The 17,344-nt window shown below is 44.0% G+C and overlaps 1 protein-coding gene across 1 annotated transcript; it reads right to left on the reverse strand.

Moving 5' to 3' along the window:
* Positions 1-233: 233 nt before the first annotated feature.
* On the reverse strand, positions 234-15,985 carry LOC144495646 (cathelicidin-related peptide Oh-Cath-like). The gene is made up of 4 exons (XM_078215901.1): positions 15,760-15,985; positions 6,353-6,460; positions 3,362-3,442; positions 234-674 (listed from the first exon to the last, which is right to left on the reverse strand). The coding sequence occupies exons 1-4, from the start codon at positions 15,937-15,939 to the stop codon at positions 666-668; spliced, it is 378 nt and encodes a 125-aa protein (XP_078072027.1). The 5' UTR covers positions 15,940-15,985; the 3' UTR covers positions 234-665.
* Between the last annotated feature and the right edge of the window lie 1,359 nt (positions 15,986-17,344).

Consider the following 17,344-nt stretch of genomic DNA (forward strand, 5'->3'; position numbering starts at 1 on the left):
AGAAGGAAATGAGAAAGTGCAGAATGTAGTGTTACAGTCATAGCTAGGGTGTAGAGAAATATCAACTTAATGCAAGGTAGGTCCATTCAAAAGTCTGATGGCAGCAGGGAAGATGCTGTTCTTGAATTGGTTAGTACGTGACCTCAGACTTTTGTATCTTTATCCTGACGGAATAAGATGGAAGAGAGAATGTCCGAGGCGCATGGGATCGGTACTGTCCATAATTCACATAAAACAGACATTTAATATTGATTATAATTTATTGTAACAGGATCAGATGATTCAGACAATAAGACTCACAGTTTAAATCGAATCCAGCTTAACAGTTACCTATGATACCACTTAGAGGAATAGCTATAATTGGTTGGGTTACTCATCTTTTCCTTACTATTGGTCTAGATGATTGGCTAGAAGTCTCAAGAAAATGGGACAGGACCCAATACAATGCAGATTGCAGATTTTGCTGTCAAATGTCTAATTTTAAACAGAAGTTTCTGGAGAGTCTAAAGCCAATTTTCATATATTGCTTTGCTGTAACAAATTTTACAAGGCATTCCCATTACCGGGGTATTTGTGTTAAGCAAGTAACTTCTGACAGAACTGCCTTGGCAGTTCATTCTGCTCTCTTTGCTGCCGGCCAGTATCGCTCTTCCAAAACTCCTCACTCAATCCTGCTGCAAGGGCAAAAGCAAAACACGGAAATTAAACACAGCAGTTGCAAATCCTGACCACCCCCTCCGCCCCTCCCCCACCGCGCCCCAAGGGAACAAGAACTCAATCCTGATCTAACTGCTGTTCTCTTTGACCTTGCTGATCTTAACGCTGCTGCCTCACAGAGCCAGGGATCCCTGTTCGATTCCAGCCTCAGGCAACTGTCTGTGTGGAGCTTTCATGTTCTCCTCGTGTCTGTGTGGGTTTCCTCCGGTTGCTCTGGTTTCCTCCCACACTCCAAAGATGTGCAGGTTTGGTGAATTGGCCATGCTGAATTGTCCCTTAATGCCAAGGGGATTAGCAGGGTAAATACGTTGGATTACAGGGGTAGGGCATGGGTGGCATTGTTGTCAGCGCAGGCACGATGGGCCAAATGGCCTCCTTCTGTACTGTAGGGATTCTATGATTCTATGATCTCTACATCAATTTTGTTTCTTCACATTTGTTTCACATTCCTTGATACTCTTACCCCAACAAAAATCTACCCCAGTTTTAAAAGCTTTAAGTTACCAAGCATTCTCAGCCTTTTGGGGGAGAGAGTTCCAGTCCCTTTGCTTCCCAATTTTATCCTGAGGTAATCTAGCTCTAATTTTAAGATTCGGCCTCTTTGGCCTGACTTAATTCTCCCACCATAGAAAGTTATTTCTGTTTATTCCCTACCATATTGAACCCTTTTAACATTTTAAACATCTTGAATAGATTACTCCTCAACCCTCTGTACTCAAGGGAATGTAAGTCGGATTCATACAATCTGTCCTCATAATTTGACCCTTGAAGCCCTGATAACATTTCCGGTATGATTTACCCCCTGAAGTTCAATATGTCTTTCCCGAAGTGGGGCATTGGAAAGAGAGTGTTCCAGGTAACCACTGCACTCCAGGTAGGGTCAGACTAAGGCTCCATACAACTGGGCATAACTTCTTTCCCTTTATACTCTAGTGTCCCTGGATGGCATGGTGGTACAGTGGTTAGCACTGCTGACTCACAACTCCAGGGACCCGGGTTCTATTCCAGCCTTGGGTGACTGTCTGTGTGGAGTTTGCACATTCTCCCCATGTCTGCGTGGGTTTCCTCCGGGTGCTCCGGTTTCCTCCCACAGTCCAAAAGACATGCATTGGCCATGCTAAATTGCCCCTTAGCGTCAGGGGGATTACCAGGGTAAAATACGTGGGGTAAATACAGGGAAAAGGCCTGGGTGGGATTGTTGTCGGTGCAGGCTCGATGGGCCAAATGGCCTCCTTCTGCACTGTAGGGATTCTGTGATTCTAAAGACCATTTGCCTTTCTGATTGCTCTTTGTATCTGTCTAACTGGCTCCGAGTTACTTGTGTAGCCTACCCTCCGTGCTTTCTTTGTTTCTGCATGAGTTCCTGATTTATTTACCAATTAAAATATTTGCACAAAGCGTGAGAATGCCCACTCACCTACCCACAGGCAAAATACACTCTGTACTCTCATTAATTGGCTCCTATAATTATAGAATCTCTTAAGCAGTATGGGGGTGCTGTCACAAATCTGTGACTTCCACCAAGTTCCTCTGAGTCGCAAATAAAGGTGGTTTCAGAATAAGTTGCTGTTTCTTCATTGTCACTCTGTCAAATTCTTGGGATTCTTCACGCAACGGCACCCTGGCAGCACCTTCTTCACTTCATGGACTCAGATACCCGGGCCAAAGACCCACCAACATCCTCTCAGGGACAATAAGGGGTGTTGAATAAGTGCTGCCCTGCCAGTGCCACCCACCTTCCAATTCACCAGCTATCCTCGATGATATGTGTTATGCAGGTTTAGGCGTTGCTGCCAAAAGCAAACCTTAAAGACTTTGGGAGATATTCACACTGCCACCATGGTGTAGGAGGCAGTCCACATTTGTTTTTTCTTTATTCTTTCATGGGATGTGGGTGTCACTGGCAAGGCCAGCATTTGTTGCCCATCTCTAATTGCCCTCAAACTGAGTGGCAGTTAAGAGTCAACCACATCGCTGTGGGTCTGGAGTCACATGTAGGCCAGACCAGGTAAGGATGGCAGATTTCCTTCCCTAAAGGGCATTAGTGAACCAGATGGGTTTTTACAACAATCAACAATGGTTTCACGGTCACCATTCGACTTTCAGTTCCAGATTTTTATTGAATTTAAGTTTCACCATCTGTCACGGTGGAATTCGAACCCAGGTTCCCAGAGCATCACCCTGGGTCTCTGGATTGCTAGTCCAGTAACAATACCACTACGCTACCACCGCCCCTTATCTCTCAGTTGGTGAATGAGGTGCAGGTCAAGCAGACTGATTTGTCCTGGATGCTATCAAACTGCAAATGTCACTGCAACTGCACTCATCCAGACAAGTAGAGAGATTCCATCACACTCTTGTCTTGTACATTATAGAAGATAAAACATGAGGCATCAAGAAATGGGTCACTCATGACAGGATACCCAGGCTCTGACCTGTTCTAATAGACATAGCTTCTATATGGCTGGTCCCATTGAGTTTCTCATCAATGGTGGAGAGTTTCTCTCATTGTAATGCCATTGACTATCAAAGGAGGTAGTTTGGCAATCTCTTGTTGGAGATGGTCATTACTTGATAATAATGATACCAATCTATTCACTATCCCTCTATTTGGAGTAATTACCAAAAAGGAAAGAAAGCTTACCAGTGAGCAGCTGACTGTGGTTTTTGTTGGTACAGGGACATTGTAGCTAATTGTAATGACTGAGTTACAAGTCAATATGGTCTGTTGGGAAAATGGAACAAATAGACATGTTTCACAGTTTTGGAAGATATTCACAGTTCAAAACAAGCATAATATAGGTTTGGATTCCAAAAGTTCTCCTACCCACTTGACTCCTTCGAAGAAATCCAACCCCATAGTCTCCCCAGAATGCACAAACATCAGAATTAGAAGTAGGGGTAAACAGTACAGTCCACCAACCTGCCCTGCCATTCCAAAAAATCACGGCCGATCTTGGGCTTCAATTCTACTTTTCTGCATGCTCCCCATATCCCTAATTGCCCAAGCGAACAAAACTCTGACTATCACAGCCCTAAATTTTTTAATGATATGGAGATGCCGGCATTGGACTGGGCTGGGCATAGTAAGAAGTCTCATAACACCAGGTTAAAGTCTAACTAGTCTCAGGTGACTCACCCGATGAAGGAGCAGCGCTCCGAAAGCTCGTGATACCAAATAAACCTGTTGGACTTGAACCTGATGTTGTGAGATTTCTTACTAAATTTTGTACACAGAGGGTGGTGTGAACCTGGAACTCACTGCCAGGAGAGGTAGTGGGAGCAGATACAACAGTGACTTTTAAGGGGCGTCTGGACAAATACATGAATAGAATGGGAATAGAGGGATATGGTCCCTGGAAAGGTAGGGGCTTTTAGTTCAGAGGGGCAGCATGGTCGGTGCAGGCTTGGGGGGCCGAAGGGCCTGTTTCTGTGCTGTAATTTTCTTTGAATACATTTAGAAAAAAGAACAATGATGGAGCATCCACAACACACCGGGGTAGAGAATTCTAAATATTCACAATCTTTGAGTGAAGTAATATTCCCTCATCTCAATCCTAAATAATTGATCTCTTATCCTGAGACTGTGCCCCCGTGTTTTAGATTCCCCCAACCAGCGGAAACAATCTCTCAGCATCCACTCTATCAAGCCCCTTCAAAATCTTGTATATTTCAATGAGATTGCCTCTGATTATTCTAATAGATCCAATTTGATCAGCCTTTCATCATAGAACAACCTTCTTCATCCCAATTTAATGAACTTCCCACTTATCACCTGCAATGCAAGTACATATTATTTGGTGGAGACCAAAATTGAATACAGTACTCCAGATGTGGTCTTACCAAAACTTTGTACAGTCCCTCTCCCCTCTCCCACCTGTGGTGCGACACGGTGGCACAGTGGTTAGCACTGCTGCCTCACAGCTCCAGGGACCCAGGTTCAATTATGGCCTAGAGTGACTGTCTGTGTGGAGTTTGCACGTTCTCCCGTGTCTGTGTGGGTTTCCTCCCACAGTCAAAGATGTGCAGGTTAGGTGGATTGGCCATGCTAAATTGCCCATTAGGGTCCAAAGATGTGTAGGTTAAGGGGATTAAGGGGGATAAATACATGGGGTTGTGGGGATAGGGCAGGGGTAAGATGCTCTGAAAAAAGTCGGTGCAGACTCAACGGGCCAAGTGGCCTCTTTCTGCACTGTTGTGATGCTATGATTACATCAGCTTAATTTTGTGTCCAGTGTCCTAGCACCAATCACACTTCCTAATAACTCATCCATTCTGGTGAATCTCAGCTCCTTCCTCCAAGGTCAGTTTATGCTGTCTGAGATCTGGTGCCCAGAACTGAGTGCAGTACTTCAGATGTGGTCTAACATCTGTGTATACAACTGTAGCATAATTTCCACCCTTGTGTAAGTTCCCCTGAGATGAAGACTAACATTCTAATCACCTGGAAAGTATTTTTTTCTACCTGTGCTCTGTCCTTCAGTGATATCAATATATTAACCCCTAAAACTCTCTCTGTTCCTGCACAGATTTCAGTTCCTGGCGAATGCAAGGAATAGGAGCAGACATTCAACAGAAAGAGTGCAGTTGAATAGAGAGAGTTGCAGGTTCTAGAACATCATTCCCTGGAGGTCTGAGTTAGATGAAACTATTAAAAAATCAAGAACATTCAGGGGTTTATAAATTGGGGGTGAACACAGGAATGAAGAAGCATTGATATATTTATACAAAGCATTTGTTTGATCACAATAAGATTTTAGTTACACAGTTATTGAAAGCACATTGAAGTAATAGATAATCTAAAGGATGATGCCAGCAATGGGAAACTATGTTTACAAGGACAGACATGAGACACTAGGACTATTTTAATTGGAGCAGATGATTAAGAAGAGATGAGTACAAGAGTTTTGATAAGGGAATATTTCCTTTGGTTTGACAGTCAGTGACAAGGGATCATTAATTTAGAATTACCACTAAAAAAGTTAAGAGGGGGTGTCAGGATTGAACAACATCTTCACAAAATGCCTGGAGTACGTCCAAGACTGAGACCTTCGCATCTTTTAGGGGAAAATTGGATAAATACTTGAAGTGAAGGAATATTCGGGGATATGGGGAGAGATTGGGGCAGCAGGATTAGTTTTGAATTGCTGGCACAGACCTTGGAAAAGAGCTGGCACAGACCAGATGGGCCGAATTGCCTCCTTCTGCACTGCAAACTTTAAAAAGATGTGGAGTAAGTTGTATTGGGAAGGACACTGACACAAAGATGGATCAATGTACTAGGACAGGGATCTTACGGTTTAGGGAGTCTCCATCTTTGTCCCACCCGCTCCCACCCATCATTTACCGTTAAGTGGAGGACAAACCATTGGTACAATGCAGACTTGGCACAACCCTGTCTCTGCCGAGTTCAGAAGTTACTTTCGCGTTCCCACTGGATTTATAGTTCAAGGTTGATGGGTCTGATGGCGACTCAAGGCCAATAACTGTAGCTCAGTGAAGGATGGCAGCTAAGCCCACGATCAGCTCTACTGACTATCTGGCATTCTTTGATGAAATGGGCACCTACCAATTTCCACACTGGGTCTCTTACTGGTCCCCAGCTCACTCAGAAAGAAGACGCGGTTGTACTCACTCCATTATCCATGTATTCACAATCTTGTATTACATCCTCCATTCCCTTAGTGCACACTGTCTGCTTGAGGGAAAACCCAATCTCATATTCTTTACCTTGTGGCATTTGCTGTAAAAAAGAGAGGTGATTAAGCCTTTGCACAATGTGAACAGCGCATTACAGGGAACCAGGTCCGATGACATTCACAGGCCTTTGCTTTCTTCTCACAAGTTGAGAGATTTCATCCCTGAGGCACCAAATACACTTCACATATTTAGATGCCAATGTTAGCAACAAGGACTCCTGCATCAGGTATAGTGTGTGCTTGATGAAGGGGAAAGCTCCATCCATGCTGTCTTATCAAACATCCCTGAACATGGAGATGGAATAAAGTTCTTCCTACACCGAACCATCAAATACACTGATGGCAGGTGCAGCAGCTGTAGCGACCTCTTATCAACCCCTTTAATCACATTTTGGTTTAATATTTTAAGTTTCATTTATGCTTTTAATTTTGTTTTGGCCGGTCCCCTCCTTTAAGGGACTGTCCTCCTTGCTTTGTCCCTCAGTTTGTTTAATTTAGTTTAATTAGTTTAGTCAAAAAGAATGGCACTCAATTTATTCACAGCAAGCTCACACAAACAACAGATGGAATGAAGGCCCAGTTAACCTGTTTTTCAGTGGTGTTGGCTGAGGGTGGAATGTTGATCAGGGTAACTGCAGAACTCGCCTACCCCTCTTTGAATGCAATGGGATCTTTTGCATTTACCTGAATAGGAAAACAAGGCTTTGATTTAACATCTCAACATAAAGACAGCACCTCCAACAGTGCAGTAGTCCATCAGTGCTGTTCCATTACTAAGTAATTTCAGATAAAAGGTGGGTAGAAGGGCTACCAGCACAAGGATCCGCAGAGTTTAGAGCACATACGACAGTGCGAGTGAATGCCTCCCCAACTCTGGCATCATCATCATCATCCAGTTCAATCCAGGAACTAATGCTGTCAGTAACAGGACCTAAGGGTTCCACATAATGCCACCAATGTCCAGGAAAGTCATTGGATGGGATTTTCCAACCGCACTCACCCCAGAACCAGAAAATCACGCCCGAGGTCAATGAATCTTGACGAGGTCCGCTCCCGCCCACTACGATCCCCGTGGCAGGTGGGACGGGAAAATTCCCCCCACTGACTTCCTTTCTCACACAGCAAAGAAAGGTGAATACCATCAAAACCAACCTCCCATCCATTGACTCTGTCTACACTTCCCGCTGCCTCGGCAAAGCAGCCAGCATCATTAAGGACCCCACGCACCCCAGACATTCTCTCTTCCACCTTCTTCCATCGGGAAAAAGATACAAAAGTCTAAGGTCACATACCAACTGATTCAAGAACAGCTTCAAGAAACAATACTTTTCACTGTATGCTAATACATGTGACAACAATAAATCAAATCAAAAACATCAAGGCAGCGGTTAACTGAGAACGGCACTAATGATCCCAACAAAGTTCAGGTCACCGCTAGTCAAGTCAACAGGGAACATGCTCCCGTGCCTGAAGACGTATAAAGGAAGATGCTTGTGATTGTCTAAGAGGTCAATCATCTCAGCTGCAGGATATTGCTGCAGGAATTTCTCAGGAAAGCATCTTTATTCTAACGATATTCAGATTCTTCATCAATGACTTTCCCTCCATTAGAAATGAAGCAGGATGCTCACAGGATTCCACAACGCTCACCTTCAACCGGTCTTCTCTGATAATGAAACGGCTTATGTCAGCCTACAGCAGGACTTGAACATCTTCCAGAGTAGGGCTGGCAAAGTGGCAGATAACATTCACACCAAGCAAGTACCATGGTGGGAGCCCCATTGCCACAAAGACTGCAGTGGCCAAAGGAGGAGGCCCAAGACCACATTCTCTGGGCAACAAATCAATAAATGCAGCTTTGCCAATGTGGCCCATATCCCAAGGATAAAGATGAAAAAGATGCAGTGAATGACAAACAGCTGCACAGAAATCTAATAGTTTGCAATGTACCTTTAATGAAAAAAAGCCCGACTAAAGATAAGGGATATCATGCATTTTCTATTTTCTGGGAATCTCTTTAACTTACATATAAATCAGACAGAGCCTTAAAAAAACTAGCTTCCTTCTCAGTTTTCCTGATAGCACCCTCCCCCTCCCTCACTGCCATTCCTCACTGACCGGAGGTCACTGTTAGTGTTGTACCAGTCCAATCTGCAGCAATGCTTCACAAAGTGAGTTAGCTCTCATCCTCTGTTGCAATGAGGCTCAAGGCCCAATAGGGATTGTATTATAGATCATAGAATCCCTACAGTGCAGAAAGACGCCATTTGGCCCATCAAGTTTGCACCAACCACAATCACACCCAGGCCCTATCCCCATAACCCCATGCGTTTACCCCAGGTAATCCCCCTGACACTAAGGGGCAATTTAGCATGGCCAATCCACCTAACCCACACATCTTTGGACTGTGGGAGGAAACGGGAGCACCCGGAGGAAACCCACGCAGACGCAGGGAGAGCGTGCAAACTCCACACAGACAGTGACCCAAGCCAGGAATCGAACCCGGGCCCCTGGCGCTGTGAGGCAGCAGTGCTATCCACTGTGCCACCGTGCCACCCACATTCATCATCATTATCCAGTTCAATCCAAGAGCTAATGCTGACAGTAACAGGATCTAAGGATTTCACATAATGCCACCAATGTCTCGGAAAGTCATTGGGTGAGATTTTCCAGCCACGCTCGTCCCAAAACTGGAAAATTCTGCCCGAGGTGAATGGACCTTGGATGATTTGGGTGTATTCTATACCCAAAAACGGACTTCCGAATTTCTAGGCCAGGTAATTACAAAGTTGTTGAATTTTCCAGGGTTAGTGATTGAAGGAAAAAAATCATGTCAACATTCATATTAGATTAAAATAGTGAATGGAGAAAAAAGGGCTGAAGGGATACAGAAAGAGGGCAGGTAAGTGTGATCAGAGCTGTCAGATCAGTGGAGGGTAAACATCCAAATGCTCAGGTTGTGCTGAATGGCCTGTTTTGGTGTATTAACTCCGATATATTTCCGTGAATGTATGGTCAGGTTGAGATTTGGACAGTCAGAGAGCCGCAGATGCACAGAAGTGAAGTTTGGCACCAGTGCTTTACAGATATGGTGGCACAGGCTGCACGATTCCAAGATCAGTAGGCGCTAAACCATATTTAATCCCTGCCAATGCTGAGGACAGCTGACTCATGGCCAACAGCAAATAAGTTGCAGATCTGGCCATTTTTAACAAGGATACTTGCATTTCCAGCCAACACTGCCAGTAATTGGCTGCAACCCAATGCTGACTTGCTCATCTTGAGGAACTGGAATTGAATACAAGTCAGACCAAATATGGGTGGCAGTCTGGTCAACCCAGTTGAGGTTTTACAACTGAGTTGACATCTCTTATCCAGCACTCCATACACTCACCATTGGTAGATCTTACCACTCTGAACTCTAACTTACAGATATTCCCCCTCACCCACCGTCCACTGATCCCAGCCTCACCCCAATGACATGACGTTAGTTGTGGCTCAGTTAGCAGCATGCTTACCACTGACTCAGAAGCTGGTGTATTCAAGTCCCATATTCCAGTGACATGGACACAAAAAATTGATATTCCAGTGCAGTACTGAGGGGGTACTGTTGTATGCCGGATGAGACATTGAAGTGAGATCCGCATGTGCTTTCCTGAGTGGACATAAAAGATCCCATTGCATTATTTTGGAGAGGAGCAGGGGATAGTTCCCCTGTGTTCTGGCAATGATTCATCCCTCAATCAAAATCAGAAAGGCAGATTATCTGATCATTACCACATTTCTGTTTGTGGGAGCTTGCTGTGCACAAACTGGATACCACGTTTCCCACATTACAATTGCGATTATATTTCAGAATAAATTCATTGCCCATAAAGCACTTTGGAATGTCTGGTTGTGAAAGGTGCTATATAAATGCAAGTCTTTCTTTCTTTACCTCTACCTGCCTCCACATACATTTAGCTATTCAACTATGGCAGGTGTATCACTCAAATACAGTGCATTCTTCCCTCTGTCTTGCAGGACAACATTGGCCATAATAGAAGGGGGCAGTAGAGAACCAGCGGTGTCTAAGCATACCTGGAACCATTGAGGCTGAGAACAGTCTAAGACACATACCCAGGCAGTGCAAATCAGCCCACTAGAAAGTTACACTATCCAGCCAATTAAAGTGTATGCAGGTATGTCAGTACTTCCACAGGGTTCCAATGTGCCAAATGCAGACTTCAGCAGAGATTTAGGGGCTCTGAACAATGGAAGATTTGGGCTTTTGTTTTATTCATTCATGGTGCAGGGGTGTCGCTGGCTGGCCAGCATTTATTGCCCATCCCCAGTTGTCTGAGGACAGTTGAGAGTCAACCACATTGCTGTGGCTCTGGAGTCAAATGTAGGCCAGACCAGGTAAGGACGGTAGATTTCCTTCCCTAGGGGATATTAGTGAACCAGATGGGTTTTTCCAACAATCAACAATGGTTTCATGGTCATCAGTAGATTCTTAATTCCAGATATTTTCAAATTCCACCATCTGCTGCGGCAGGATTTGAACCCAGGTCCCCAGAACACTAGCTGAGTTTCTGGATTAATAGTCCAGTGATAACACCACTAGGCCATCGCCTCCACATGTGCAGTCGATAGAGTGGTACACCATTGTTAATCCTGATACCTGAGCAAAGCCAATGCCTCCGGATTCTGCTTCTGCTAGCTCCCCTGGCGTAGATTACATCATCAGGATGAGTGCATCCATGTGCTTGGATATGTTAGAAATGTTGGAAAGATCCGGACCCATAAAAGTTAAATCCTGCTTTATGGCCACTGAGAGCAGGGCTGGCATAAGAGTATTTGCCGCCCTTGGCAAAACTCCAGCCTGCCCTTACTCCCCTTCCCCCCCCCTCAACTCCCCTCCCGTCACCCCCACTGACTTTTGGAAAATAATTACTCATGGGTAAATGTTATCGGCGGCTTGCCTCCCACTGTTGTGCAGTACCATGTTCCCATGGCACTGCTCACTGGATTCCCATGCTCCCAAACCTCTCACAACACCTGCATGTCCACAAGATCACCCAGGGGCTTTCTGCTTGGTTGAAAACATGGAACCAGCTTTTTTGATTAACCAGCGTCATCCATTTCCCATGCACACTGAACAGACAAACAACTTCTAAACAATAAAAAAAACCTTTTTTACATTAACTTGGTTTTCCATTCATATTACACAATGTTCTAAATACCAGGAATTTGGAATTTGGGAGATACACTAAGCAATGGTGAGATTCATAATTTATATAATGCATTTTGGAACTTCAAGTGACAAACACCGGTATTATCACTGAACAGATCAAATTATAGCTGAAATCATAAAAAAATGTCTGGTCGTTTACAACCGTTTTGTTTTGAGACATTACTTTAATTGCTCCAGCAACAATTTCTCGTGCATCATCATCTTCTCCTTTGCAGAGCTAAAGAACTCATGTTGCTAAAGTATCGATCCTCCAAGGTGTCCCAAACATTGCTGTTAAACAGACAGATAGCTATTACATCTATCATATCGGGAAGTACCCAGACGGTGATGGGAATCTGGAACTCACTGCCCGAAAGGGTGTTGGAGGCAGGAACACTCGCATCATTTAAGACTCACAACGTTTCAGAAGCATTTAGAAGAGCACTTGAGATGCCCTCGCATACAAAGTTACGGACCAAGTGCCGGGAAATGGGATTAGAATAGATAGGTCCTTGCTGGCCAGTGCAGACATGACGAACCTTTTCCCCTATGCTGCAATGACTATGTTCACTTTTGCTTTTTCTTTACTGCAGCCTCATTGTACAGAACATTATCTGAATGCGTACTGTCATTCCAAAATATTTGCACAACCCTAAAAATCGATTTTCTTTTTACTGTGATGAATTCTAAGTTATAATTCGAAGCTATTGATTTTTATGGCTTCAAACGCAAACAATTCTCTGTCTCCCTTATTCCTAGCAAAAAATTCCAGGCTGTTTCGCCTTTTTATTTTGATATCTTAACCTCAGAAAGAGGACATTGTCTCGGGATTCCCAAAGTCCCCTTTGTGATCATATGAAAAAAAAGATCCAAATGAGACATCGACAATTATGTTAGTACAAATAATAAGTTTTAAAAATAGTCCCAAAATATTCACAAATTTCCAAGTACTTCCCCCTGACTGGTATTCGTGCAAAAATTGTGATAATAGAGTCTTGAAACCGGAATGTCCATCAAGAAAAATGTTACACTGCATCAGCATCCAGCGAATTAATATATACTGACAGCTATGCAAATTTTAATATAGCGTCATGCCAATAAGACATGAAAAGAAATCAAAACTGTATTCCGTTTTTCACTATTTTAAAATGGGCTTTTGCTGAATGAAAAGATGGCTGCTACAGGTCACATGATTCACAAAATTGTGCATCTGTTGTGGAAGCTGCCAAAATAGAATCCAAGACTGAGAGAGTTCCACTCTCATCCTTGTGAAATCTCACACGTCATTGTAAAGCCACATTCTAATTGTAAAACTAGAAATATTGTGGTTCAGTTGTATCCTTACCAAAGACTTAACTTAAAATGTTGGCATTTCATTTCTGTTTGTGTTACTAAATCCAGTAGCTTTGCTTCTATTGTGCTAATTTGTCCCAACTCTCTTATATTAATTTTTCAAACACAAAGGGCAGAGTTTTCCTGTCCTGTCTGCCACAGGAATTGTAGTGAGTGGGACACGTACCATGCAAAGGTTCACTGACCTTGGGTGGGAAGTTCTGGCCTTGGACAAGCGCGGCCGGAAAATCCTGCCCAAACACTCAATTGAGTTTAACAACAGAGACACGTAAAAAGCCAATTCAGGATAGTTGAATTATCCTGTAAAGACGAATGCAAGCTAAGTGAGGGGCAGGTAAATTGTGGTGTTACATGGATTATACACCTGAGGACAGTGCTGTATTGAAGATGCCCGCGCTTCTACTCAACAAGGTGAAGCTGTGTCTCAACATATCGGACTCAGCCAGGGTCCAAGAGGTGGTCGGTGCACTCACACATTGTCACAATGACCATGCTTGGTGACCCACAACTTATTTTAAAAAGCAAATAAAACATGCATGCCATTCAGTACAAGAGTGAATAGGACATAGTACAAATAGCATTAAATAGAAATGAGGTATTTCATATAAAGTATATAGAGAAATTGTCCATCAATAAAGCGTAGCAGTGATATTAGTTTGATACAAATTTCTCGTGCTATTTTCTATTCAGTGATCAGGATAAAATGTTACCACTATTTCTAAAAAGGAAAACACAGCTGGAGTAGTAGACACAATCCCTTCCTTTCAGTGTGAATAATCTGCTATTTGCCCATCGAAATAAATCCAGTTGCTTTCAGTTCCCATTTAAAAAAAAGAAATGTCATTTTTTTTGCTTCCCCCACAATTTGCTTCCTTAGTGACCCCCTGGGTTTGGTAGTCGTTGCATCTGCCCAGACTGAGAGTGCTTCCTGTCCCTGATGTGAGATCCCCAGTCGGGCTGAAGGAGATGGCTCAGTTTGTCGAACATATCTTGTTTAAACCGCGTCACCTCAGGAATTGCCCCTGGATCAAGTGGAGGTAGAAGTACTCTCGAGAAAACATTCTGTGGAGAGCCCTCCTTCTCCTTGTTTGCAAAGCTTCCCCTCTCTGTAACCTTCACCCCATTTGCTAGTCATCCTGCAGACCAAGAGACAATGCAACCATAACCCTCATATCTCCTGCAAAATTGAGGCACCGAATCCTGTAACCTCCCTAAATGTATGCAGCAGCTCTCAAAACATCTTCAAACACAATTCCCAGTCCTGCCGCTAACCTTGCCTAAGCAGAAGTAAGTCAAGAACAACTCATCTGCAAGCTGGTGGCTCACCCTTTACTATGCAGGACACAAGCGAAGACTGAGTGGAATGACTTCAATCAGGCTATTGCGGTTGGTCTGTTGGAGTATGAGCTCCCTGATTAAGGATCCAATTGATGGGCCAGAGAGTCTTTGCCTTGTACTTAACCAGGAGTAGCAGTTCCTCTGACACCCTGGAGGTAGACTGCTGACTGACAGCACTCCGTGTACTGCCGTTAGAGTTTGTAAATAAAGGGATTTTGGTGAAGGGACTTCTGCTTCCGAAGACTTATTACACTGAGTTACACTGAGCCACTATCACAATGACAGGACCTCCCTTGCATACCCAGAAATCCAGTGCTAGCCCCCTTTCCAGCAAGGGGCACCTCAGGGCCATGCCAGGAGTCCCCCAAAGCAAGCACAGCACCATTTTAGGCCTACAGGGCTTCTGTAGCGCTAGTACTCATGTTGCTATTGAGACCAACTTTGCAGCATATGTAATGCTATCCTATTCAATAAAACTGTGATCATGTCCAATGCCTTCATCCTCAAATTTAGCAATAATAAAAATAATCTACATTTTAAACTGGGCTTCATCACTGGTATGATAGACAGCAACAAATTCGCAAGCAGCGGACATCATTCGACTGAAAAAATAGCTGCTGTCAAATAATAGCTATGAATGCTTATAGATTGAATCTCCTCTATTGTCACAGTGAGTCACACAGATATGGTGGCCCCAGCCTATGTTCATTAAAATACACTCCTTTATTGAGAGGAAGGTGAAGCTGTGAGGGAGGAGATTATGAATGCTTCAATTGAGAGGAGGCTATTCAAACCATCTCGATAAATGCTGCTATCACTAACCAGTAACAGAGCATTCATGTGAAGGATCAGACTTAGTTATGACGCTTCTCAAGGTCAAATAGCCTGCCCAATGGGCACCTGGACACAGCTCATGCCTGGGCTGTTACCAGAAGGATATTTATTGGGGATGGTTGGGGGGGGGAACGCATGAGGAAGCGGACCTCTGGGATCCACAGAAGCAATTTGATGCTTACCTTTTGCGGGTGAGGACTGGTTGAAAACTGCATGGCACTGGCTCTGACTCAAGTTGGCAATTTATCAGTCTATTTACATCATGGGATCCGGATTCCCATGTGAAAACTGACACACATTGGTTTTGGACACCCAGCAGTAGACCCTTTGCAGAATTGTGCTCTTGTCACTGATGATAATGGGGATGTAAGGCGACTGACCCCATTTTATACTGGTTCCTGATCCGTTTACGCCAGCTGAAGGCGTTGAAAATACACGCCATTATTGTTTTCTCTGTTTGGGTTCCTAAAACCACACTTCCCCTCTCAGCCTCTCAGCCGCCCCCTCCTCCTGATTCTGAAGCAATCAAAGCAAGCCCTGTGCAGGCCTAATCCACTACAAATCCACTTTCCTAATTTCAGCGCTTCAATGACGTCTTTATACCTTGATGGCAATGCAGGAGGCTCCCATGAGTTTAAAGAGGTTCAACTGGCCAGACCCCGCATTGTACTTGTAGATGGCAGCATACAGAGCATCTTTGGCTGTTGGTGTCCGTTGAACCGGGGCTCCGTTCCCCACGGCAACAGCCCCGACGCACACAAGTGCAGTCAACCAGGATCTCATCCTGTCAGGCAGAGTCTCTTGTGCAAAACTCCAGTCAAAACTGCTGCGACGCACCAGCAAAAACCTGTTTACCCACAAGTTAGCTATTGGTTCCTGAGGTTAATTATTATCACTGGCCTTGAGTAACTGTTTGATGGTTATGGCTGGCTTTGCTTTTTTATGGGTAGATAGTGCTTCACTCATGCACGGTTGTCAACTAATACAAACACTTGTGGCATCTGACCAAATAAACACCCAGCTTTCGGTTTTAAAAACTTTTTTTTTACTTTGTGAATTTAAATTTATGTTTTAAAACTTTGAGGTGAAAAAGGAGCAAAGTGCGTCCAGCAACTGATGTCAACTGGCCAACCAATTATCGGGTGGTTACCACATTGCCCTTTCACCTCTGCAAGGCCTAAATTGTAATCCAGCCAGACCTATGAGATGAAAGTGTCCTCACTCCTCGCTCTGCTGATTAGTTCAAGTCAGTTTTGATCAAGTACTGTGCAAAATATTTGTTGTGAACTACAACTTAACCTCACAATACCTGAGGAAGCAGTCCGCTCTGTTTCTGGCCCTACGTCCAAAATCAAGGCAAGCCAATGTAGTGTTTAATTGTCTCTCAACACTATAATTACATTCAGTTCTGGGCACCACATCTATGGAAGAATTTATTGGCCTTGGAAAGGCTGTAGCACAGATTTAAAGGGCAAATATTTTACATTATGAGGAGAGGTTGAATAAACTAGACGAGTTCTTTTTAATTTAAATGATTGAGGGGTTTATTTAATGCATTTTATGGGATATGGGCATCACTGGCTTGGTCAGCATTTATTTCCCATCCCTAATTGCCCTTCAGAAGGTGGTAGTGAGCTGCCTTCTTGAACCGCTGCAGTCCCTGTGATGTAGGTACACCCACAGTGCTGCTAGGGAGAAAATTCCAAAATTTTGACACAGCGATGAGTGAATGAACCGCAAGATATTTCCAAGTCAGGATGATGATTGACCAGGTGGTGGTGTTCCCAGGTATCCAAAGATCCAAAGATGTGCGGGTTAGGTTGATTGGCTATGCTAAAAATTGCCCCTTAGTGTCCTGAGATGCGTAGGTTAGAGGGATTAGCGGGTCAATATGTAGGGATATGGGGGTAGGGCCTGGGTGGGATTGTGGTCGGTGCAGACTCGATGGGCCAAATGGCCTCTTTCTGCACTGTAGGGTTTCTATGATTCTATGATCTACTGCATTTGTCCTTCTAGTGGTCATAATTTTGGAAGGTGTTGCCTGAGGACCTGCAAGTTTCTGCAGTGCATCTTGTAGAAGGTACACTGTACCACTGTGCACCAGTGGTGAAGTGGGTGGATGTTTGTTGAAGGGATACAAATGAAGCGAGCTGCTTTGTCCTGGATGATGTCGAGCTTCTTCAGCGAC

This window comes from Mustelus asterias, chromosome 7 (genome assembly GCF_964213995.1).
Source record: "Mustelus asterias chromosome 7, sMusAst1.hap1.1, whole genome shotgun sequence".
NCBI classification, from domain to species: domain Eukaryota; kingdom Metazoa; phylum Chordata; class Chondrichthyes; order Carcharhiniformes; family Triakidae; genus Mustelus; species Mustelus asterias.

Excerpts from the sequence above, each read along its gene's own strand:
- LOC144495646 (XM_078215901.1), bottom strand. The coding sequence starts at position 15,939 with ATGAGATCCTGGTTGACTGCACTTGTGTGCGTCGGGGCTGTTGCCGTG. Across the intron at positions 6,461-15,759 it reads CCTCCTGCATTGCCATCAAG|CAAATGCCACAAGGTAAAGA; the intron begins GTATAAAGACGT and ends TCTTTTTTACAG. Across the intron at positions 3,443-6,352 it reads GTGAATACATGGATAATGGA|ACCATATTGACTTGTAACTC; the intron begins GTGAGTACAACC and ends TTTTCCCAACAG.